A 26,267-nucleotide genomic window follows, 5' to 3' on the forward strand; every position below is an offset into this window, starting at 1 on the left:
GCTACAGTATGCTACTCTTATTAACAGAGGATATTGAAGGGATGGTGTTCTTGATACATCTCCACTTCATCAATTGACCGCAGCATGGTTTTGTGGGCTTCCATTTTTTAAAATCTGGGTCAAGTGTATAAAAAAATCGGTTTTGCTATTAATGGTAGCTCGGCAATGTAAAAATGCTGGGTTTGTGCAGGATGTCTTATGTCTGCAGATTGGCCATTCTAGTGGGAATTCTCTGACCAATGAATGGTCTGCAGTGTTTTCACATCAACTTTTAGTGTCTCACAGATCACCTGGAACCTCGACCGAGGTGATACCAAAAAAGTACCAGCACCATCAATCACAGATGGCTAATAGTCATCGACTACTGAACCCTGTACCATCGTAACATTGAGATTTTTAAAGGTGGCCCACCAGAGAGCACAGACAAGTAGTATGGTCCCTTAGAGTTGTTGTAAGGCAGGAGTTGTTGGCGTTTGTGACATGTGGGAGAGAAGATGAAAAGATAGTTTGTTACGTCTGCACATCTCCATGTCCCATTCATTATTCTCTTATTAAACCTGCCTAGTAAGGAGAACCCAGGTGCTCTCTGGTTAGGTTACATTGTTGGCAGCATTTTTCTTTTTCTGTGGGTCACTGTTAGTGATTCTCTGAGTCATGCTGTTTGCATTTGCTTTTTCTAAGCTTAGCTTCCTCAGTATAGCTAGCTGGCTGTCTCTGTTTCCAGCTTGTAAAGCTGAACACAGCAAAGTTACGGATATATGATGTGGAGAAACTTTTAAACTTGGAACAGGGATGTATGTTGGATGCTCTCTAGGCATCTAGCTAGCTATCACCCAACCCTAGTAACAACTATCAAAAGTAGGCATTGCAGAGACAAATGAAGCATAAATCTGCAAATTCATTGCCTATTGCAACTCAAAGTTGATTTTGGTGCAGAGTTCAGGAGAAGTTTGACAGAATTTCTAGGACAGCTGCCATGTTTATTGTTCTGTTGTTTATTTTTTCATTTTGTAGCAGGGAAACAAGTGCAGTAGTAGTAGTAGTAGTAGTAGTAGTAGTAGTAATCTTAGTTGTTGTTTCTCATCACAAAGAGGCAGAATCAAGGCACTTTAGCTAAATTAGGGAGTTTGTTCCGAGTCTTCCAGGACTGTAGCAGTGATGAGTTACTGCATACAGCTGCCAAAACCAATCATTAAGTAAACAAAGCACACATCAAGCCGCTTGATTTCCATATCAGCACAAAATTTGGTCTTGGCAGTGCCTTTAGCTCAAAAAAAAAAAAAGCAGTGTAGTGGCAATAGGCTATGCCCTCATAGAACTTGCTGTTTCCCATCGTTATTACATTTCGTTTGTAATGTTATGATGAAGATGAAGAACAAAGCTCCTGCAGCTTCTTAGAGCTCTGCTGTGATGGCGGTGACAAAACAGTCAAACAAATAGTGCTACGAAGATGTGATTAGGCTTGCAGACTATTTTTATAGATGCTCTGATTTTCTGTCAGAGCAGTCAGCAACTCTCTTTACTCAGGTAGGCTTCATACTCACAGGACAACACACACATACACTCTCGATTCAACCACCGCCCTCAGGGGAGACAGAGCGTCCTGCTGACTGTGAGTGTTTGATGTTAAAATGGTCCACCCCGGCTTCATAAGAGCCCCCTATCACAGGAGAAATAGTCTAAATGTCACACTCCACCCTCCACTGGGCTGTGTGTGTGTGTGTGTGTGTGTGTGTGTGTGTGTGTGTGTGTGTGTGTGTGTGTGTGTGTGTGTGTGTGTGTGTGTGTGTGTGTGTGTGTGTGTGTGTGTGTGTGTGTATAAGAGTCTGCATGTACCATGTGGCCATCCATGTAGCAGTGTGTGATGGGAGGGAGCTATTTCTGGTATACGAAATGAGGTCACTGATGGAAACAGCTGAACTTAAGTGATTTTTGTTGTATCTCACACCACTACATGACAGCACACCACGATGTGCTGTACACTCTGTGGTACTAAATTACTGGTGAATACAGAGAACAGTGACTGGAGCTGTTATTGTCCATCCAGATGCACCTTCAGATGTCACAAGTGTCTTTGGAAGGGAGTATGAATCAACAGCAAGGCAGGAAAAGCCTCTGGGAGATGTTACACGTCCGCACGACACACACTCAGAACATGGCATATACGCATATTTATGTGTAGAACTTCAGGCTGTAGGTCAGTGACTGACAGCAACAGAATAATGTAGTTAACCTCTGCTTGAGGTTGTCGTCTGGCAAAATCTCAAAAAAACATCTCTTCTGTCTCTCTCACTCCATGCAACAAACATGCATTTTAGAACAGGAGAAAGGTTTGTTTGGAAAAGTTCTGTCTGTCTATCACTCCTCTATGGTCTCCATGTTGCCTCACTGACCAAAATACACTGTTATGGAGCTGGGTTAGTAGGACGAGGTCAGTGTTAAACTAAACTATCAGGCAAAATGTATCATTGTAATGTTTTTCAACAGTATTGTGATTGCGATATATATTGTTTTTTGGCAATAATGATAAACTGGTGGTGAATCACATCTGGCAGTGCAAAAGCAAGCTTAATGGTAATTCACTGATAACCCCTGATTATACTGTTGACAGCTCTACACTCAAGCTGCTTGAACTAAGTTTAGCTTCACGGACTGTTAGTAGGAGCTGCTTCACAGCCCCCAATCCTCGAAGTCTGGATTCAGAACTTTTTAACATGAGCTTTAAAAAGTGTGATTGAGTTAACATTTTGTACTTCCAAACACTATTCACCACCTGCTAGGTGTTTGCCATTTCTATGGTACAACTAGCTAGCGACAGTAGCTAGCTGCCAGTGTTTTCCCAGTGAAGGAGACAAAGGCATGCAAGTTAAAGTTTTTTGCTGGGGGCAGACGCTGTTTTTCGGGCAGAAATGTGACAAAGAGTCGGTAGGACAGACAAGATGACAGACAGGATGACGTATAACTGCAGTATTTTTTTTTCCTCATGTAATTTGCCAAAGACACTACTAGTTAGCACATCGCTGTTGTTTGGTCATGAAATGTTGCTGTGCAGGTCATTTCTTTTTTATTTGATGAGTGAAGGATCTGTTTAGCTGTCAGACTGTGGACACCATCAGACCGACACACCCGTGATCCGCACCTCCGGCTTATCCATTCACACAGACGCCGGCTTGCTTCTGCTGAGGCTCTGATACTGCCTCCAGAGGTGGATCAGAGCCGCAGCGAAACTGTCCCCCCTCTCCGCATCTGAGACTTTCACACAGAGGACGATGCGGAGAATCAGTGCATGATTACTGCACTCAAAGGGCAGTGTGAATGGGCCAGAATTGTTCATTAATCACTTTCTGATTCGTCAGGAAATGTTTATTCCTTTTACTTTAATAAAATATATACAGTACATGTAATAAATTAGCATATTTTGAATAACCTACTGTATACAGAAAACAAATTTCTGAGTACAGTAAAACTAAATTTCTATTTTAACATTGTACATAATTTTAAATTAAACAAAACAGCTGTGGAATTGTACTGTCACACAGTTCCATCATACCACCATTGATACTGGTGCTACTGCTTTATTGCATGTGAGGCAGCTATAGCGCAGGAGGTAGAGTGGGTCGTCCAATAATCAGAAGGTCGCCTGCTGGAATCCCTCGATCTTCCGGCTGCATGTCGAAGTAACCTTGAGCAAGATACTGAATCCCAAATTGCTCCTGATGAGCAGCTGGCACCTTGTATGGCAGCCCCTGCCATCAGTGTATGAATGGGGGAATGTGACAAGTGTTGTAAAGCACTTTGAGCGGTCAGTAGACTGGACAAGCGCTATAGAAAGTCCATTTACCATAAAGTGGTGAATAAAGCAACACTCTTAAATTAGACTTTGTCCATGAAGGTTCACTGGCTTGTGTTCATTATGAAATGACATTTGTGCATCTTGATTGGAAAAGTTTGAGTTCTGATTCTGAGGTTTTTATTAAGTAAAGTCTATGTACTGGAAACACTGGCTGCTAAGTATGTTTCTGAAAATTACTGAATGTAATCAGCCTAATTGTTTAACCAAAACAAAAACTCACTACTATGAGTTTAGCTGATTCTGCCTGCAGGCAAGGGACATTTATTTATGTAGCACCATTCAGTCACAAGGCAATTCAAAGTTTTTTTTCCAGGGGCATGGAAAAACATTAAAAGTAAGAAATTAAGAAAAGGTTAAATTTGCATTTAAAAGCCCAAATAAAAAGTAACAGATTAAAAAGATGTTTTGAAACTAATTATGTGAAGGTCAAAGTAAACAGTAATCCTTCAATCTCTGATTTAAATGAGCTGACGGTTTTAAGAGGCCTTATCTGGAAGCTTGTTCCACAGGTGCAGAGCAGCTTCACCTTGCTTGGTTTTGATCCTGGGTACACTAAGTGACCTGATGGGTCTGGATGCTTCATAACGTTCATGTTAATCAGAGATGCATTTAGGTCCAAGACTTTTAAGTGCTTTATAGACAAGTCATAAGATTTTAGAATCTGTCCTTCGACAAACAGGAAGCCAGGGCGGTGATTTAAGGACCGGTCTTCTGTGCTCCACCTTCTTGGTGTCAGTGAGAACTCTGGCAGCAGCATGTAGAACACAATCTTTTAAAAGAAACTATTACCCCCAACTCATGAATCAGAATCGGGGTTTATAGGCCAAGTACACACACGGAATTTGTGTTTTATCGCTCTCACAGGACTAGACATTAATTATCTACAGATGAGCACATTTGCCTGCCATAGCTGTCATTTCAGCTGACTAAATTTCAGCTGACCTCCTATGCACACCTGGTTTTGCGCCCAGGTGGCTTTCTGGTCTGCTTGCTGTTAATTTGGCCACAGCACATTACATCGCTTAAGTTCACTGGCAATTCACATTGCTGCAGAGTAGGTGCTACACAAACTGCCTGAGACCGTGCTATACTGTATGTGCCTAAGGTCGAAGTCTTCCTTGGAAAATCATGGTACTTAACAGTGGCAGACATAATTTTCATTGTCATTCATGATACAACCATGGACCTTCTCTGATTTCTTGTTATTGTTATTTTTTATAGTAAACGTCGTAAACAATTGTAAGACACTTGTACTTTAAATTTAAATAAATGTTTTCACTGTTTTATGAGGTAGGAAAGGAAATTATGTACATAGTAATTCTTAATGAGGATCTTTGTAAGGGACTATAAACATGGTAGTGGGAAATGGTAGCAGTTAACTTTACAGTATTGGAGAATTTACGTCTGCACTGAAAAAATGTGATAAACACAGAGTTGACGTTTAGGGCAAGACAACACCTCCGTCTTTTCAAACTCACATGTAGAAGAGCAACAATTAATGGACTTAGTTACATAAAGCTCACTGCTCTTCACCTTGTTGATGCCTTAAAGAGTTCTATGACATTAAGTTTTACTGTCTCTGTGAGTGTGTGTGTGTGTGTGTGTGTGTGTGTGTGTGTGTGTGTGTGTGTGTGTGTGTGTGTGTGTTTGTGCGCGTGTGCGTGTGCGTCTTCGTCTATCAGTATGCAACCCGACCAAGCAGCTGCCAAGAGCTTAGCAGGCTGTTGCTAGGCAATGCCATTTAAAATCCATCCCCTCTCTGTATGTTGGAAGCAGCGTAGCTGTGTTTGTCTCTTGGTTTTGTTGCTGATACCGGGTTGAAAACCGGAGTAGCGTGAGACATTTGCCTTGTTAGTCTCTTTTCTTTCCAAAGTGCAGCTTTGTTGGCGGGAGGCTGGTTTGCCCTCAGATGACTTTTTCAAACAAAGAAAATTAAGAAGCTTTCTAGGGAGCTGTTCAGTAATAGCATAATGAAAGAGGGTGTTTGCCATTTGACGATTAGTTTTAAAGAATGTCATTATGCCACATTTCAGTGTGGAGCATTGCAATGCTATTACAGCAAAATCTGCGGAGGTGTCTGTATGTGTGCCTCATTTAACAGAAAGCACATCTGTTTCTTTGAAGTTATAATCTTCAGTGTGGGCATATAAATACATCTCCGGTTTGCTATTCTCTGTCATGGGTTGATACAACACAGTAGTAATTCAGCCTATATCCAGGTTATGTAATGTTTTCTATTGACTGCTTTAAGCACCCAGTGTCTGATAATCCTGTGCTATCTCAACCAGTTTTATTTTTCCATGTTGTTAGGGATTGATTTGAGCAATTAGTTAGCATCAGAAATAATTAGAAAAGAACAAAGCAGCACCTACAGAAATTTACCAAATCCTAAGAAGAAGATGCAACAGACTGATTGATAGGTGATCTGTGAGTCGTCAAGTGCAACAAAGTCTGCAACTAAGCTAGCAGCTCTGAGAGGCTGTTACTAGGCAGTGCTTTGATATTAATACAAAGTTAGCATGCTAATTTGCTAGCAACGACAATGTGAATTTTTAGCATGTGCAATGCTCATTTTCTTAAGTTTGGTGAATAAATAAACAAAATTATTTTTGACATAATGGTGGTGCTAGAAGAACAGTAAAGTAATATCTAGTTTTTCTTTGCAAGATGCCATAGGGCTGTGCTAGCGCTGGAGAAAGGTCTGGTACGTGGGATGGTGAGCCCTAACATTAAAATGGCTATATCTGTTACAAATGCTGCCCTGTTTATGTTCGTACTGTAAGGTCAGGGCTGAGTAACTTGCAACATTCAGTGTGTAGGTTGCAAGCACAAAGGTTGTCATGGTTGTTTCCTGTATAGACAGATATTTTGAAACCCCTATAGTGCAAATAGGAGAAGAGGAGAATAATGCAAACTGAAATAGTCAGCTGATGGCAATCTTATACCCACAGTCTACTTCATATGATTACATGATTAGAATTCATCCTCTGAGGACCATAAATGTCTGCACAAAATAATTTAAAAAACCATCTGACAGTTGTTGAGATATTCGAGTCTTGACTAAAGTGATGATCCAACCAACTAAATGTGCATTCTTTGTTGTATTCCTAAAAAGCAGGTCCATCTAGTGAAAAGATGGATAATCTATCATAATCCAACAAAAATGAAAACATGTCTTCTTTTTTTTTTTATTATTTGAATGTCATTGAATCTAGTGTTACATGCTGTCTGCTACAGTATCAGAAGCTCAGTCAGTCATTTAGGGTATCATTCCTATAAAAACATTCACAAAGCCAGTGTTTAGGCCACAGGCGCTGCAGTACTGCAGTGACAGATGGGGACTTCAAGCCCAGTGCAACAAATTCACACCTAGGCTTTAGCATTGATTTTTCTCACTCTTACACCCTTCAACTCAGACACTCAACTTCTCAGTGTTATTCAGCTCTTTCTCGTTTCCCAGACGAGTTTATTGGTAATTTAATAACACTAATCCAACCTTAATATATATCGCAATACAAGTAAATTTGCAAATGGTAGCAATTATTTGTTCCTTGACAGCACTTAAGAAAAGTGATGAAAGGGGAACAGATGCAATACTTGAATTTCCTTGCTTGAAACAAAATGATTTTCTTTTCTTGTGAAAATCTTGTTTCACACCATTTTGAAACAAGCTCATTTGGAGGTAGTTGCTATATGATCCTGCGAACAAAAAGACAGATAAGGACAGACTCAAGCTGACTTTGCAACACAACAGAGTGAGAGCTGAGAAAAACAGCCAGGGAGGGATGCTGAGGAAAACGAGTGACGGCAGGCTGACCATGTAGAAGAGTGACACTACCAAAGGATGTTCTTTGACTTTGATTGTGTGTCACTGCCTGTGTTCGTCACCACAGTGGCTCGCAGAATGAGAAACCACAGCGTCTCTGTGGGCCTTGACACCATGTCGCTGTCTCGCTGTCACTTCATCTATTTGGACCTTCCCACTCCCTCTTTTTACTCACCTTTTGTCCATATCTCTTTCGCTCTCTCGCTCTCTCTCTCTGTCATTCTCTCTCCCTCACTGTCAATCCGTCAATGGTTTGGTGACCTGTTACATGTCCGAGTCAATCCAACTGGGGCTTACCGTAGTTAGTGAGTGAATGTGTGTGTGCATTGACTGAAATCCTCTAATTTAAAGGTCCTATTTGAACAGTGATTGATTTAGTGAGTTTGATTTTATAATTATTTAGTATTTAATTTGTTTACCTAAGAAGACTTGAGAGAGACAGAGTTTAAAAAGAATGGTTACAGTTGAAGAAGTAGAGAATAAGGTTTCCTGACCTTTTCTTGCCTAATATTAGCCTGGCATCGCCAGACTAATTTGCAAACACATAAATTGTATGTTTGGTTCCACTCAATTCATTTTTGATTTCCAAGTGGCGTTATCAATGGGCACAGACCAAAATGCCCCTGGATGCTATTGGAGAGTCCTTAAACCAGTCAGAGCGATGAAACGTGACCTACATTCAATCATTGCTCAACATGCGTGATGCAGTGCTGAGCAACACATGCAAGTTGGTTCTCGGTCTTATTTCAAGCAGGAAAATAATGGTGGCTTGGTTGCAAACAGTCTGATATTACAGCTAAACTGTACACTATAATGTGTTTCTGAAAACATTTGAGGCAAGAAATAGTCTATGCAGTAACACAGTCTTGATTTATATGTGATCAGGACTGCCTAGTTTGAACGTTTGATTTACGTGAGCCTGCTGTGTTATGCTTGACAGACCTGCAGCCTGGACGCGCTTGGGCCGATCACAATCAGTCCAGAGCAGCGAGAGATTGAGATAGGCCGATATGGACCAAATCGGTCGGAAATCTGTCTGAATGGGAGGGGGGCCTGATGCAAATGCAAGCACAAAAGGGCTCTGCAGATTCACCTTCGTTTTCAGGCTACCCTGATATGGGGCAGGCACCATAACCAATTGATCCTGCATTTGTAAGACTGTTTGTAAATTTGTTGTGTCAGAGCCCACCTTAAAAACATTCTGCTATTGCTGGCCTTCTTTTCTGGGCAATTAAGGTTTGTGAGTATCTAGTGCTTTTCTCCATTCTTACGCTAATTTGCTTTAATTGTGTGTGGGGTGAAGGCAATGAGTTCGAGTCGATCAGGCTAAGATGATCTTGCCTTTGCCATTCTAGGAAAAAAAAAAGTGTCCTCCGTCGCTATGGTTGCTTCCCCCTTCAGCTTTGGCAAATCCATCTTTGATAGCTGACGTAAAACACTTCACTACCGGTGAACCAGTGCCGGAAGAGTTGCCACAGACTCCAGATTAAAAAACTTCAGGTGATTGACCTGGTGGGCTTCACAATCAGCATTGTATGAACTTGTTTTGCAAGGGCTTGAATGTAGCTGAAAAGCTGAAGCATTTTGACATAAAAGTAATTTTAGTGCATAACTAAATCCTTACTAACCTGGAAGAAATTTTCATCAAGCAATGGAATTTTTGTGAGATAAAGAAAGGAGGTTAAAGTAGACAGGTAGGAGAGGGTCAGTGGGTCATTTTGTCAAGAAAAGAAGAGATGAGTCTATGTTGCTTTCATCAGCGAAACTGTGAAGAGCATTATTAAATGCACCCACACAACACTCTGCAAAAGTAACACATGGCTAGAAGGCATTTTCATAGAGTCCTTGGTGTTGATTGGTGGGCAAAAAGGCGAACATGCGAAACAAAGGCAGATGGATGGGGGGATGGATGTGGAGGAAGTTAGTATAAGAGTGGAAAAGAGGAAATGAGAAAGAAAAGGAAAAGAGAGGCATCAAGAAGGAGGTGCTCAGGTTCCTGTAGCCTCTCAGCATGAGGGAGATGAGTAGAGAGATGGAGGGGTGACTGGACGGATAGATGGGGGAATGTTATGGTGGGCAGGTAATAATGCCCTCTCGAAGGGTCATCGTCATCTTGATCATCTGGTCAGCCTCCTGCCGGCCCACTGCCCCTCTGGAGGCCAATTAGAGAGGAGGTGTGTTGAGCTAGGAACAGTGGAAGACTCACTGCAGGCGCACAAACACACACACACACACACACACACACACACACCAGGGTTCACACAATGATCAAAGCCCCCAGGCATACACACGCACACTTATACACACATACAGTACATGCAAACACTAGTGCCGACACGGATGGAAACTGCACATTTCTCTCACTTTTAAAGTCACATTTTAGTCAAATGTTTTGTTTTTCAACAGAATATTAATTCAGTCGAGGATTTTTTCAGTGTCACAATATTCACTGCCTTTACTCATTTTTAACAGCAGGAGATTTTGATGCCAAACAAAATGAAACTTTCTGCTTTACCTTGAACTCAAACTTCAGCTGTCTAATCACCAGTGGAGACAGTCCAATATAAATGTTTATCAGATGTTTTGATTTGAAGACTGCTCATTAAAAAATATTGTGCCCATATCCATCTTAATTTTTAGCTATTTATATTTTAACCTGGATTTTGTTTTACCACATTATATATTTTTTATTGAGCAAGTTAATGTTTTTTTTTACTTCTGAATCCTTTGATAATGGGTGTCTGCTGATACCAAGTCGGACCCAACATGCTTAGCATACGTAGTATGCAATAAAATTAATAAGGAGTTAAGTTTTTGGTTTTGTTCAATGCTCTCTGACTGACTATAGACGCCAGCTTGCAGACAGTACACAAAGTAGACGACAGCCAAGTTTTCTTCTGCTGGGTTCTGTCATCACAGAATTACCAGGAATTAGCAACAGCTGATATGATGAGCTGGTTAGCTCTGGGTAAAAATGAGAAGCTGCTACTTGAATGTTTTTTACATTGTTTTTTGGTGATAAGAAAGAAAGAGCAGAGTTAAAGTATTTGACAACCGATTAGTTGGTGTCAGAAGAAGCACCAATGCCCCCATACCGATGTATAGGATTGGCTCTGGGCATCTCTTTTAATGATGCTGTGATATAGTTGCTGATATAGAAGTAAGTGTGGTTTGCAGTTAAACCTGCTGCCATCAACATGAAACTAACAGAGGTGAGGAGGATGTCTTTGTTTTCACTATACAGTAGGTGTGTGTGTGGCGTGTGTGTATGTGCTTGTGCGTGTGCTTGTGTGTATGATCCACATCATGACCTTGAGTTCATCTCCACCTTCAGCACCCCTGCAGTGCTGGAGAGAGTTTCTTTTGAAATACAGAAATCTCAGAAAGGACACACACGTCGATGAATAACAATCAAATGCCTCCTGAAGTTCAGCCAGTTACTTTGTGATGGCTACAATTCCCTCTTCACATACACACACACACACACACACAGACATATACTCACAGACTCATGTTGTCTCTAAAAAATTGCAACAATGTCCTGCAGCTGGAAGCCTGATTATCTGCTGGTGAGCCAGTCAGTACTCACCATTTGCAGTGTCTTGACCAGTAGGTGCTGCAGTGGCAGGTCCAGTCATATCCTGTGGATGCTGTGCTGTTAAAGCTTAATGAGAAGGGAGGAAGGGTCTAGTGCAGACACAGTATTGATGGATTACACAGAACGACCTTTTACCAAACCTCCAGCAAGTATATGTATAATCACAGCCAAAGTCAGTTAATCCAGCACAAGCCCCCAGCGCCACCCCACACCGCCTTCTAACATAAAGAGGCAAGGCCGCCTGAAACAGCAGCACGTCTGCAGAAAAAATTGTCATCTGAATTAACACTATTTTAATCCATGTGCCCGAAGCATTGTGTGTCCACTTTAGGAATTAATTAAATCCTTCACTCTGCTGTACTTTGCAGTGTTTTAAATACAGATGCCTGTCATTTTGGCAGCTGAATTCAGACACCCCCTACTAAATGAGCATTTGTAACTCTGGCCTACCTGTACAATAATAACAACCAGAAAGTTGTGGAGTGCACTAAGTGGTTATATTGCAGTGTCGGCTGCTGACTTCAGCAAAGTGTCAGACAAAATGTACAGGAGCAGTTGAAATGTTGCCACAAACTGAAAAAGTAAATTTGTTTCCCTGAGTGTGGTGCTGGTAATAAATCAGTTTTCCAGTAAATGGAAAAATCATTTGAGGCTTGATAGGTGTTTTTATAATAACAAAAAATAATTTCAGTTGTAAAAATGTAAGTCCAAACTTGATGCAGATGCAGCCAGTGGCTTAGTTTTGGCTAATGCTATGTCACTAAGCTATCATCAACCTCGAACAACAACTTATCCAAGTGGTTGATTAGCTACCTTAAAATTGCCGATGAAGTTGTCACTGCCTCGCTCAAAATGTTGCCATCCATGGAGGGTTAGCTTCTTGAGCTGGCTACAGGCATGCTTAAATTAGCTGCAGCTGCTATGGAGGACTTGGCTTTTAGGCTATCAAAGGCGGTATACTTTTCTGCTTAAAGATATGCTTTGTGTTTAACCAGGTGTTTTGAGCTTCAAGATTGATTTAATCATTATGCAACACAAGATGCGTATATCAAAGACTGTATATGTTTTGAAAAGTTTAACAACACTTGTGACCACTTTCGGTACACAATTGCCAGTCACTTGAACAAGCTGCAGGGGTGAAGCAGTCACACTCTCTTTTTCTTTCTCTCTATACAAAGTTGCTCTCTCACCCAGATGTACTCTCAGGTACTTAAATTGTGGCACCGAGTGATTTAACATGAATCGGTACTCAATAGAACCAACATAATAGAGCCAGTACCATTAAAAGTTCAGGTTTTGTTACTTAAACTTGCAGGTAAAAAGATGTATTTCACGGTTATGAATTTGAATTCCCACTGCGTAATTCTTTTTTGTTTTATTTACTACAATGAAGCAGGTCTAAAAATGTGTGTAATATTTTAGAGGCTTGGTTGAGCCTTTCCTTCTGCCCCATCGTAATTTAAATAAAAATGTTTTCAATGAAAACTTAGTGTTCATGCAGGTTGATGCACTGAGGTACAAGGTCTTACATCAAACCATTCATCACTGCCAAAATTCAGTGAACTATTCCTGCTGCAGATTGGATATTTTTTTGAGAAACAGCTATCAAAGCAAACATTAGGTACTTTATGAAAAAACTACAATGAATACAATAAAGACATTACAACAAAGGTAATTAAATAGCTTTTTTACTGCTTGTTCACTTAACAGCCATTTTTCCGGGTGCTGGAGAGGCGTTCAGAGTACAATTCAAGCACCAATTTGACCACTTGGATTGCTTGGTTGAAGTCAGCTATTGTGTCACATTGGCAATTATTACCCTGCTATCTGCCATATTTAGTATGCTGAGCATACACACTTTATAAAGTGCATCGTGTGTGTGTTTATGTGTGAGAGACTTGTCATTATTGGCATCTCTATCCCAATTTTCTGTGTTCAAACTGAATTTTTCTGTTTTCATCTCTGTCTCGTTTTTTGTAAGACATGACAATGAGATCGGCTTGTGCTGTCACATTGTAGAGACGCGTAAAGACAAGAAAACTCATTTGTCCGTCTCTGTCTTTAGCTGTGTATCGCATCAATTTAATCCCCAAAGTTTCCAATGCAGTGGGGGTGAAATTCGCAAAGTCAACACAGTTTGATGGATGACTGAAATCAGTCAATATTTTACCAAGGATCACTCTTCATACATTGCAGTTTTTTTATTGTATGGCTAATGCCCCTCCTTTTCTGACATTTTGACAGGTGAATATTTTGCTGCAAAAAAGGCACATTTTGTGTTTTTCCGGCACTGCCTCACACAGTCTTTTAAGCATCCTAGATGACAGACGTCCCATTGACTCTTATTTTGTGGTTTGCTTTCACCTCCACTCCCTAGACACTTGCACTGGGAAACAGTCTGGGTAAAAAAACAGTCATCTTCAGAGAAAGGGAGTGCTTTCACATTTAGTCTATTTTTAGACCAGAGCTTTTTTTTTTTTAACATTCACCACTCCCACGGAGATCTAAGAACAGGTACAGAGAGCCGTCTCCAATGACAGAAAGACACAAAGATAGAGAGGGGGGATTCAATCTCCCCAGAGACTCAAAGGGAGAGATGGTGACAAAGATCAAGCACACAAAGTACAGGTAGAGAGGTGAAGAAAAATGAGATAGAGCCCAGAGTAGATGGGTTTTGTTTTGTTTTTTTAGCTCCAGTAAATTACTCCCCACTTCTCCATGTCTGCAGAAAGAGGCCAAATACAGGGTGTGGTCACAGCAATGAAAGGTTTGCTTAATATGCAATATAGCAAAAAAGATTTACATCAAAATTATGTAAATTGTTGACAGGAAGTACAGTAGTATATATTAATTGTGTGTTGTTACAAATGTTTGCAGCAAAGTAATTTTTTCCTGATTCAGGGTAGATATGTGTACAGCAGAGCAAGAGAGCAGTGCCTGTGGATGTCGTACTATCACATGTGCTTGGGGATCCAGCCTGAGGCAGCTTTGGTAGATTCTCTTATTTTGAAAGGAAAAAAATTCCACCCAAAGACTTTAAAAATAATAGATTGTTGAGAAGGATGTTTTCAGGAATGCCTTTTGCGCAAAACCCCAATTAACCAAAGTAATGTACATAATTGACAGTAAGCAAAGAACCAGCAGCTTATGGACAGTCTTGTAAATGACTATGGCCTCATAGATCAGAGATTATTGCTATATAGATAGGTTGAGCTTCTTTAATCATGGTTTGACAGTTGTCGATTTAAGAGAGTAAAGTCACCTCACATATATTATATCATGGGAAGGCAACACTTTTGTTGACGCTACATTACATGAGGACATTAAAGGTAAAGTACGTAGGAGTAATGATGTTAGCAAGCTGATTTTTGGAGCAATTGCTCATTTTCTGGTTCAAAGCTGTTTGCGGTGAAATGTAACAAACGTCCAAGGTTGCGTCATACTTAGCTGCCCAAGTAAATTCCACAAGGTCATCATTTAAAGTTCATTCAGATACAGGTACTGAAAAGGCTTTTGGACTATTTTAAGAAATGCAGCACTATTATGTTTGGCTCTCTGTTTCAAGTGCAGTATATGCTCCATGTCATTATAAGCAATGTCCGTATAAGCAAGTCTTGCCACTCAGTAGCCACCTTGGCAATGCCCCCAGGCAGTTACTTAGGGCTAACAAGTGTAAATGAATGTGGAGAGAGGCATAACTTCATGGTTACCAGGGCGTAAAAACTGCACGTACATAATCACCAGTCGAGTCTGATAAAAAAAAACTGTTTAAAAAGCTTGTTGACTTTGCACCAAAATAAGGTTAAAAACACAGATTTTCACAGAGGCTGAACCTCTACTACACATGGGCATAGTTTCATCACACCAACCTGGCACCATTAGCTCAATCATCAAAGCACTTGAACAAATGCAAGTTAAAGTCTAATCCTTCAATAGGCTCACCTTTCTTGATAATCTAGGGTATTAGCATGATATCCTCCTCTTCTATGCTTGTCAGAAGTCCGTCTGCAGCTGCATCAAATCGGTTGAAACTGTTGTGAATCTCAACTATGCCCTTGCATTAGTGCAACAACACGATCAGCTGATATTTTTCCCAGTTCAGCTGTGATAATTCAGGCGACTGGCTTTTGTGGGGAAGTAATGTGTCGTATAACAGTTGTCTCTGGTGTTACAGACTTGTCTATTCAAAATGTTTTAAGTGGTTTGTATCTTCTCTCATAATGTTTCAGTTACAAGGATCAGTCACACATTGTGATACAAAACCAAAACATCAGGTGTAACTGAAAGATGAACAGCTTGCACTCTTTATTCCAGTCCATAGCAAGAGGTAGTTGAAAGTGGTGGTGAAAGTTTGCAGGGACCAGAGTCAGCACCAGAAGTGGCATATGAGTCAGCAGAGAGTGAATTTGGAGAAAATCCCAGTCATCTGGTATGATTCAGCTGCTATCAGTCTGACAGTTTATCAGGATGTGTCATTGTAACCATCTGAGACTCAAATGGTAACAAGCATTTCCCCTCCTTGTCTCTTTCTCTCTCTCTCTGTGCCTCTCAGTGGTCAGCAGGCCTTTCTCCTGGAGAACGTGCCCTGTAACATCGGCAGTTGCCGTAACGTGGGAAGAATGTTCCACATCCACTGGGATCAATCAGATTTGGGAGCCATCCAGAATGCCGTCATGGCGACGTTCTTTGACATCTATGAGGACGTGAGTAGTCTGTACATACGCATACATTGCCACCCTTCCTCTCATTCTGTCTCTTGTGTTTCTCCATCTTAAATCTGTCTCTCTTCTAAACATCCAACAGCTTTGTCTTTCTCCTTAGTGTCTCCTCTTATCTCTCCAAGTAATTTGCTGCCATCTATAATCTTACAAGTATCAGATAGTTAGATACGCCACTGCAATGACATCATTTTGTGAGATTTTCTACAGATTTAGGAAACACGAGGCCAAATGGAGACGAAAGATGAATAAATCTCACGGAGCGTGCAAGAATATTTGATTTCTCTGATGCAGAAAAGTGGATTATGTGAAAAGCTTTTTTGACACTGACGTCAACAGAATGATTTAAGTTTATGGTTTTCCTTTCATGCTCAGATCTAATATCCCAGAACTGGACTGAGGACAGGACGATGTCATGTTCAGTTTAATGCTTGTTTAGGATCAGTAATGCTGTTTGAAGCACATACAGTAGCTTGTGTGCAAGTCTGCTTTACTCCGTCTTTGCCAGCTTTGTATTTACACGACAAAGTGTTATTTATTTTCTTTGTGTGCTCTGCTGCTGTGGTTTTACAGCCCCTGCTGTTATTATTACACACAGTCTTTTTCATTTGTTTCTTCCTGGATTTCTATCCATGGTGAGAGTGATGATGAAAAAAAACACAGTATCTTACACACTTCTCATTGTCAGAATCCTACTTTTTGTGTTTTACAGGCTCCCATCACTTTTTCCTGCACGCACACCCATAATAAGTGACTGCATATATTTCAGTAGCTGCAAAGCAATCGCCTGTATGTGCTTGTCTTATCAGAATTAATTATTACTGCTAATGTGGCCTGTCTGTTAAATTCAACTCTCTCTCTCTCTTTTCGTCCCTTGCTCTCTCGTTCACTTGAGAGAAAATGTATAAAAGGGAAAAAGATGTATCGAGGGGAAGAGAAGGAAGGAAGAATGGAGATGATAAGATAATGCTGGATCAGTCACCCAATATGTTAGAGGGATAAAAATGTACATCAGAAGACACACACACCATGCTCTCATTGTCCCTTATCTATATGCCTGTCTTCATTTGCAGGGTATATTAGACATGCTGGTTCTAAGCCAGGCCGAGGGCAAAAAGGACTTGATCATCCACGCTTTGAAGAACAATTTTGAAGCTGATGCCTACTTCGTTAAAGTGATGGGTAAGTGACTGATTTGCCGAAAATGCTCTGTCCATCTCTCCTCCCCCTTCACATGCCCGTACCAGTTTATTGTAGCAGATGAATGAAGAAAGAGAAAGTCTTCATTGTGCCCGTTTCTGTCTCCTTTATTCTTCCTAAAAAAATACAGCTGATATTTTGTGATTTAGTGCAATTTACTATAACAGCACCTTCTAGACTAATGTGAATCATTTAAAATGAGCAGCTCTTCCCCCAGACAGAGAAAACAGATACTTATGACTGTTATCTCGCCGTCTTCTATGGATCTTTAGCATTAAGCTGCTCAGTTTGGTGGTGAAAGGGGATATTGTCTGAGATTTTCTTCCATATTATCCCGAATTGAAATGCACAAGACTGCTCTAGTAGATGCATTTTCTTCCCAAAGGTCATTTTTCAAACTCAGTCCTCTTTTCCTTGTTCTCCACTATGAGACCGTATATCACTTTCAGCAAAGATTTACTGTAAAGACAGCACTGTAAGGAACACAACTCACAGTCACGTTGGTGCCATTGATAATACTTCGGCTATGACACAAGAGTGGAAGCAGAATAATGGGCTAAAAGTGTTCAGGTTTACTTGTTAGACTTAAGTCCTAAGTCTTTTGTTCTCATGGATTATGTGCAGTTCCTGGTGTTTCAAAGTATTATTGTAAGATGATACAATTCTAATTCTGGTTTAAACCGACCTCTGCCTTAAAATGTGTGACTTGCATTGTTTACTGGCACTGACCCCACACCAGATTCTCTCAGCATAAAAGATTACGTTAAAACAGCAGCGTAAGTGCAGTAAAGTTCATTTCATGATTTAGGGGTTTACTACTGAACACAAGAGGTGCACACCATGTAGCCATGGAGTCCTGGCACTTTTATTGCATGTCAGCCCCCTACTGCTCTCCCCATGTAACCTGTCACTTTCCCCGTCTGACTGCCTGATAAAGGTGTCAGAAATATCAGAAAAATAACCTTTATTCTGTCAATCCTACAAAGACAACTAGACGTTCACTAATTCTGAAGAAACACCACACATGGTGTCTGCAATATTCTGTATTTCAATCACACTTTAAACCTGATGTTCACAAATGATGTCTGCCTACAGTAGAAGCTGTTGTGTAGCTCTATCTGCGTGCGGTGCTCAGAAATCGTGTTTATATTTGGCTCACTGCTTTTTTTTATTTTTTTTATAGATTTTATTTCTTTTATTTTTTTCATTTTAACAGCATTTGAGTAAAAATCAAGACGTATTCTTCTGAAGTCAAAATGTTGGTACAGCGTTAGTACCTAGTGACATTTGAGGAAAGCAAAAATAGTTTCACTCTAGGGTGGGCCTCTGCACGGTTTAATCTGTCACTCTGCTCTGCTCATTAGTAGGAAAGGGAGCGTTGCTCATCCCTTTCTGTTTCAGCACAGTTGGCGAACAGTTGTTGTTTTGTCTCTCTTGGAAAGGAGGGGCTACAACTGCTCCTCTGCTTTCACGATCACACACATACACAAGAGACACACACATAAATCACCACCATGCCTTCATAAGCTCACACCAGCACAGTGCACACGCTTACAGTATGCATCACGATCAATATCCTTTGCCAAGTGTTACATACTCAGAACTGACCTGTTCAACACATACTGCCTGAGATACATAGCATAGTATTGATTCTCTGAATCCTCTGCTATAATGCAGACATGGCACTGTGAAGACATTCCAAGTCTCCACTCAACAACTAATTTACAGCGGAAGCCAACACACAGTGACTCAGGGTCAAAGTGATGAGGGGATTGAACAAATCGATTCATAATCCAAAACAAAATGACAATCATCTGATAGTATGGTGAAGTCATACTTAAGGATATATATATATACATACATAAGGAAAGGAAGGAAGTCATGCCTGGTATTAAGCTACATTTAAGTTGTGTCAGATTGGCAAAAAGGATTGGTACAGTTGTACATTTCCATGTGGAGACGTTAAGTCCAGGACTGTATTTGTGTGCATCTTTAGTTGTAGATCTAGTGCCTACCATAATGACAAAGTGCAAAATCATGCACCAGAAGGATCCACCACAGGGTAGACAGCACGATACCTTTGAGGTGGTTTGAGGTACTGTATCTGTTTTTCTGATGTCTGGCAGCGAGCAGTTGAATACTCTCTCAGCCATGTGAGTGACACACTGGAGCTGTGCATTTAAATGTGAGGGTGCAGAGCATGTTAAATTTTGACGGATGACGCAACAACGCTTTTAATGGTGGGACTAGAGAGTTGGAAAAGGATTGGTTGCAATCATTCTCCATTTGGTCTGTTGTTACAGCAATGTTTTCAGCCCACTTGAAGACAGGTCCATGAGAAACACCTGTGGTTTCATGACGAGATTAAACTTCTATGTCGGAGATGAAGTCGAACCCATGAACTCGACGTCACAGGTTCCAGTTTCATTGAAGTTTGAAAAGGTAGAGCATGTATTGTGTTAGTGGTTAGTCTTTTTGTGGGTGAACGATCGAGCTCATCACCTCAGCTCACCTCCAACCTTAACGAGCCAGTCAGCCAATATGCAGAGCTGTCAGCAGTGTAAAGCTTGTCAGTCAGATATCAGAACTTTAAGTTGAGTGATGGCATGTTAGTAGCAAGCAGTTTGACATTATTACCATAAAAGGTAAATAATGTAGCTGGTAACAATAAATATTGATCATCTACTGTCAGAGCAAGAGATTTTTGCTCGGTAAAAACTCTTCTTGTTCAATGCTGTGTAGACCACAAATACAAGAGTTTAACGATCCTGCACACAATCACTGGTGATGCTAGTTATTGACTAATTTATAAATAATTATATTTAGAAAAAAAAAAATAATAATAATTATTATTATAAAAAAGAAACAAGAAAAACAAACATTCAAAACAATGAGAGAAAAAAAAGATAACTCGTCTTGCTGTAGCAGGGGGATCATAGCCGTTGTTTCTTATTAAACAACCACCATTTAAGATTAAAATCTGTCTTATGTGACTTAGGAGGAAATGTTTGAAGACGAGATGATGAATTAAAGCTTCATTCACGTCCTATTTAGTCAGTGTGCCCTTTTCACTCCTCACTCTCTGATGTATCATCTGGTATTTCACCAGACGTTAAGGTGACTGGCAACTGAAATGCGAGAGTAAATCCAAGATTTCTCTGGATTTTCACCTAGTTGAAAACATTTGGGATAATCTAATTACACAATTCAATGGAATTTATGATAAAGGTCTAGTCATGTTTGGACATTTTAATGCAATAATGTTGGATATTATATCTTTAAATCATTATTGCAATCTTGCTATACAGTATGTAGTCCAGATCCTCTCCAGGCATAGTAAGCTCAACTAGGCCTAGACAATATATCATTTCAGCATCAACAACACGATGTTCACTTGCGCAAATGGAAACATGTCCTGCTGCAACTTTTTTGCTGCTTCATTCAAAAGGAAAGCTTGCACAAATGTAATTCTCCGAAAGTAATCTACATGGGGAGTCTGTCTAATTTAGTCTAATTTAAGGGTTCTTTGGTACATAGAAGCTTGTTGCTTGAGAGTGACATGCAGATTCTGCATACACACCGAACCACCAATTGCAGTCATTCTTGATCAATTTTATGAAACAAAGAACGGCATGCTTTGGTTGTTTGATGAAATGCATTATCCTACAAAATCATTCTTTAATGATTAATTCTGTCTAAATAGATCAATTCAAGTTGTCTGGTGAAAGTTTTTCATATCGCAATAAAAACAAAATCGCATCAGTTTTCTCCAATATTGTGCAGCCCTGTGCTTAACAGCAACAAGCAATGGCACAGATTGGGAATTAGTCATGAATGTGTTTGGAAGTAAATGCTGTAAAATGACACGAACATTTTAGACAGTCGTATATATCAATAAACAAAATTGTAGCAAAAGAAAGAGGCATTTATTTCCAGTTAGCCTGACAACCTTTGTGTGTACAGTATTTTTGTGTATGACCTTGACTTGTCCCCCTTCCTCCCGCTGGAACATGAATTCCTTTCATGCCGTCTCTCTAAACACTGCTGTTCTTTTCGTTATCCGTGTCTTGTCTCGCTGCTGCACATCAAACAAAACACGCACAGTACACCCACACCGAAATGCCTGTTTTTTCCCCGGTGATGCAAAAACTGTCAGTTCCTCCACTTCTCCTCTTCATTTGACTTCAGTTATTACATTTTTGGTTGTAAATATTTCATCCATGTTCAGTGTTGCATTTTCTACATCTAGTTGACTACAGCCTAGCAAGCAGACAACAAGCGACCAAAATAAAAATGTATCTGTCAACTGCTACACCCTGTCGACATTTCATTCGTCTCCCATGTGAAAGCGAACTCAAATGCAGCTTAATAGCCCTGCACCTCCCGTAAACCCCCCCTGAGGGTGAATTATTTATTTACCATTCTTTTCAGGCGTCTCTGATAGTATAGCTGATGGCGTTACACTATAATAATTGAGACTGAGCGTTTGAACTTCATATTCAGACTTTACAAAAACACGATTGCCTGACATAATGTGTCGACAGCCTGATCCAGTCCCACGTTTTGTAAGATGGAATCCTATTTTCACAAGATGACATCCCTCAACCCTCCCCTGAGCATTATGGAACAACACCCGCTGAAGGATTGACTTTGTGTCAGGCTTGGCGTGTGTGTGTGTGCTGTTTGTGAGTGAAGGGATGCACACGGATTTCCCGGGTTAAATCCATCACAGGTTGGCCTCAGACAGCAGCCTTGTCTCTCTGCCTGCCAGAGGCCTGGACTCTCACTGGACTTTTCACACTGAGATGACCTGAACCTGTACTGGTCTGACATCTTCTCCTCCTGTGTGCCCGACATGCAATAGTTCACTCACCGGCACATTCCATCAAGACCCTTACCTCTGTTGCCATAGGAGCATATATTATTGAGGAGCATGCCAGAGGTCTTTTGAATGCAGCAACAGCAGACTTGTCAGCTTGGATGCCACTCTGTGGAAAAAATATATGTATATTTATATATATATATCCCTGAAAGCTGAGAATAAAGCACATCAGGCCTGTATATCATTTTGTTTTGACACTCCTTAAAGGGAGGTTCTTCTAAGAGTCTTTAGTTGAATTGTATTAAGTGTGAAGTAACAGTTCACTTCACTCCCTGTGTTATTGTAAAACGTTGCATGGCCTTTGGTGTGCTTACATTACTGATATCAATGTTACTAACTTGTTGTTGCAGATTATATTGTATACATTACATTTTTTGCAAGAAATGTTCCATTTTTTGTTCAAATGCAAGTGTTTGAGAGCCTGATATTTTTAGCCATGAAAGTGGCATGGCTCTGAGGATGGCAGTTGTTCTGTGGGATTCTATTGAATTTCCTCTCTCTTCCTCCTTTACAACTGTAATCACTACTGCAGCTGCTAGAGGGAGCTGTCAAAGAATAAAACGTAATTAAGGGTCATAATCATCTGCTTCCATTTTGGACCTATATGGTCATTTTCCTGAGGAGGACAGGCTGGTCGTCTGTTTGCCACATTACTTTGGTCAGGATTGAAATATCTAAACACCATTGCAACAGATGCCAATTCAATTTTAAATTATTATTGATATTTATTAAAGCGTTTGATGGTCCCCAGAGGATGAATCTGACTGATGGTGGTGATGAACTGATTGTACATCTAGCACCATGATGAGGTTAAGGCTTGTGTTTCGGAGTGAAATATCACAACAACAAATTAGCTAAATTTGAAAGGTCCATAGATGATGATTTTGGTGATCCACTGACTAGTGCCACCATGAGGTTGAACTTTTTGGCTTTTAATTTCAGTATCTATTGAATATGATCTTGTGAAGAGCGGAGCAGAGCGGAGCAGAGCGTCAGAGCGAAAACTCAAACTTTTCTATAGTTTCAGTCCAATATCAAGGCTAATACCCATGCTTGCTCCCTCTCCATCTCATCGTTGATGTATGACTTTCTTTTTGTAATCGGCGGCCACACCATCTATCATCTCCACTCTGTTTGTACCAGTACCGGGACACTTGTAGCGGCGCCGGCTACGCTAATTAGCTCACGCCGCTAGGCTAAGCACCATAATCATGCCTACCTTCGCCGTGGAGCCCTGTGATGGGGGGTCTCTAAACTCCTCGCAGGGGTGTGATAGCTGTCTCCAGAAAACCCAGAAGATCGCCGAACTCGAGCGCCGGGTCTCCGATCTCTACTGGATACGGAATGAGGAGATGCTTCTGGACTCCTTGGTCACTGTAGGTGCTGGTCCTCCCGCTGGCCCGGCCGAGTTGGACTCCACCATCCCCGCCGCGGGCGCCAACCACCCGGGTTGGAAGAGTGCGGCTCCTGCTGCCGCACTTACTGTTACACCGGCAGGGCCGATCACCGGCACCCGGCCCCCCTCACCTCTCTCGGGGGCTAATCCAGCGGTAGCAGCGCCAGCTCCAGCGGTAGCAGCTCCTACTGCTACACCGGCAGCGCCAATCACCGGCATCCGGCCTTCTTCATCTCCCCCCGGGGCTACTCCAGCGGCTGCAGCGCTAGCTTCAGCGGTAGCAGCTCCGGCTGCTACACCGGCAGCGCCAATCACCGGCAGCCGGCCCTCTTCACCTCTCCCCGGGGCTACTCCGGCTACTCCAGCGGCTCCTTCAGCCCGTCATCTACGACTCCAAGCTGGGGAACCTTGGGAATCGTTGGGAGCGAAGCCAAAAAGATTTCCCGCTACTTCGCTGGCCTTCACCCCAGACCACAGACTCAGCAGCTCTACTCCGAGGCACGGGTCCTGGTTTGCGGTGGGCGGAAGGAGGCCTACGACCCGCCCGCGACCTCCCTGTGAACTCCAGCTGTCAAACAGGTACAACATCCTGAGTATGGAGGATTTTCCTCAGCTGTCTGCGATCACCGACCAAGCGCCTCAGGCCGGCTTCCCCGGATCGGCAATTTCGACTCTTTCGAGCCATTCAGGTCTCGCCCTGGGTGAAGTGCCTCCTGACACCACGGCTTCTGGCGCATGTCGCTCCGGTCCGGCCCAAAGTATTCCAGCTGTCGGTGATCGGGCGACTGTCCAGTCCTCCGCGGGGAAGCGACATCATAAGGGGGGGGAATCCTCCCTTTCCCACCGACAAAAAAGGCAGACGGAGACCGTAAACAGGTGCTCAGGAGGTTTCCGCCACTGGCAGCTGACAGGAGAACAGCCTCCAACGTCCAAGCACGCGCCTCAGCACCGCACCATCCCCGGCCGACTGGGAACCTCGCCCCGCCCCCTGGCTGCCGGCAGCGGTCAGTCCCAAGCCCCTCGTCCACGTCCCCCTCCCGCAACACTGATTGTGGGCGACTCAATAATCAGAAATGTTCATTTTTCCAACGCCATCACTCACTGTTTCCCTGGAGCCACAGTCCCGGTCATTCTGACACAACTTCCGGAGCTGTTGCGCTCTCTCCCGCCCTCCATCAAACGAGTCATTGTTCATGTGGGAACAAATGACACAACCCGTATGCAGTCTGAGCTGACCAAATCATTTTTCAATGACCTGTTTGGTCTCCTGAAAAACTGTGGAAAAATGGTATTTGTTTCTGGCCCAGTCCCCACGCTGTCCCGTGGAACCGAGCGTTTCAGCAGGATCCTCGGGCTCCACACGTGGCTTCAGTCTGCGTGTAGAGCGCACAATTTTAACTTCATCGAAAATTTTAATCTTTTCTGGAACCGTCCCTCCTTCTTTAGAGACGACGGTCTCCACCCAAGTGGCCTGGGTAGCCGCACTCTAGCTGCTAATCTGCAGCACGCAGTAGAGACCACTTCATCAGACTGACTGTCCTCCCCTGACAAAGTAGCAAACACCACGCCCCTTGCTCTTTCTCCTGATAGCACACACCTGTCAATAACTCCCTCACCAGCTGCGTTTCCGATCCAGACAGTTATCTCCACCAGGTTTCCCCATCATCACCACACATCACTGAGGGGATCACGGGACCGCAACAGGTGTCTGCGGGCAGTTCCGGCAACACCAGCTCAAGGAGAAACTGCACTGCCATCTCCCAGCCCACATACAACCCTCCACATGGCACTTTTAAACGTTCGCTCCCTGTCAAATAAGTCTTTTATTATCAATGACCTTATTTTAGAAAACAAACTTGACTGTTTACTTTTAACTGAAACATGGCTCAGCACTGATGCACCAGCCGTTCTCACTGAGGCTTCCCCATCAAATTTTAGTTTTTTATTTTCTAACAGGAGTGGTAGAAGAGGTGGCGGGACTGCAACAATAATTTCTAACTCTATAATAACAAAGGACATCACTTTTAACAACTACACATCATTTGAACATCATGCCTTTGTTTTTAGCAGTCCTCCGATTTTATGTATGACTATTTACAGACCACCGAAGCACCATCCCTCTTTTTTTAGTGAGTTCTCCGAACTTTTATCGATTTTACACTCAACATACAATAGGGTCTTAATAGCTGGTGATTTTAACATACACACAGATGATAATTCAGATCCCACTGCGACTGAATTTTTAAATCTTTTAAACTACCTGGATTTTAAGCAACATGTCACACAGCCCACCCACAACAGAGGACATACCCTGGACCTGGTCATAACATATGGCCTGTCCACTGGTGTGTCCTCTGTTGTCGACCTGGCTGTGTCCGACCATCACTGTGTGTTTTTTGATATCTCCATTTTTATCCAACGGGAGGCCCCGGTGAGAACAGTGAGGAAGCGCTACCTTACCCCCGAAGTGGCTGCAAATTTTATTGAAATTTTACACAACAGCACTGCCGACATTTTACCTGCACCCTGCGATTTTATTGTTGATAATTTTAACAGTAAACTGAGGTCAGCCCTAGACACAGTGGCTCCCATTTCCACAAAAACAATATCAATCAAACCTACATCACCCTGGATAAACACTGAAATAAAACAACTGAAAAGAAATTGCAGGAGCGCAGAGAGAAAATGGAGGCAGACAAAGCTAACAGTTCATTTTGAAATATTCCGGGACATACTCAAAACCTACAATAAATCAGTAAAACAGGCAAGAACTTCCCACTTCTCACGACTCATC

General features: G+C 41.8%; 1 protein-coding gene across 1 annotated transcript in view; it reads left to right on the forward strand.

Annotated features, from left to right (window-relative positions):
- itfg1 (integrin alpha FG-GAP repeat containing 1) overlaps positions 1–26,267 on the forward strand; it is a 154,256-nt gene that overhangs the window by 77,073 nt on the left and 50,916 nt on the right. Inside the window, exons 11-12 of the mRNA XM_084342494.1 lie at positions 15,830–15,980; positions 17,069–17,177. Of these exons, the coding sequence (XP_084198620.1) occupies positions 15,830–15,980; positions 17,069–17,177 (260 nt within the window). The remainder of the gene's footprint in view (positions 1–15,829; positions 15,981–17,068; positions 17,178–26,267) is intronic.

Source organism: Pagrus pagrus (genome assembly GCF_965226575.1).
Source record: "Pagrus pagrus genome assembly, chromosome: 1".
NCBI lineage: Eukaryota > Metazoa > Chordata > Actinopteri > Spariformes > Sparidae > Pagrus > Pagrus pagrus.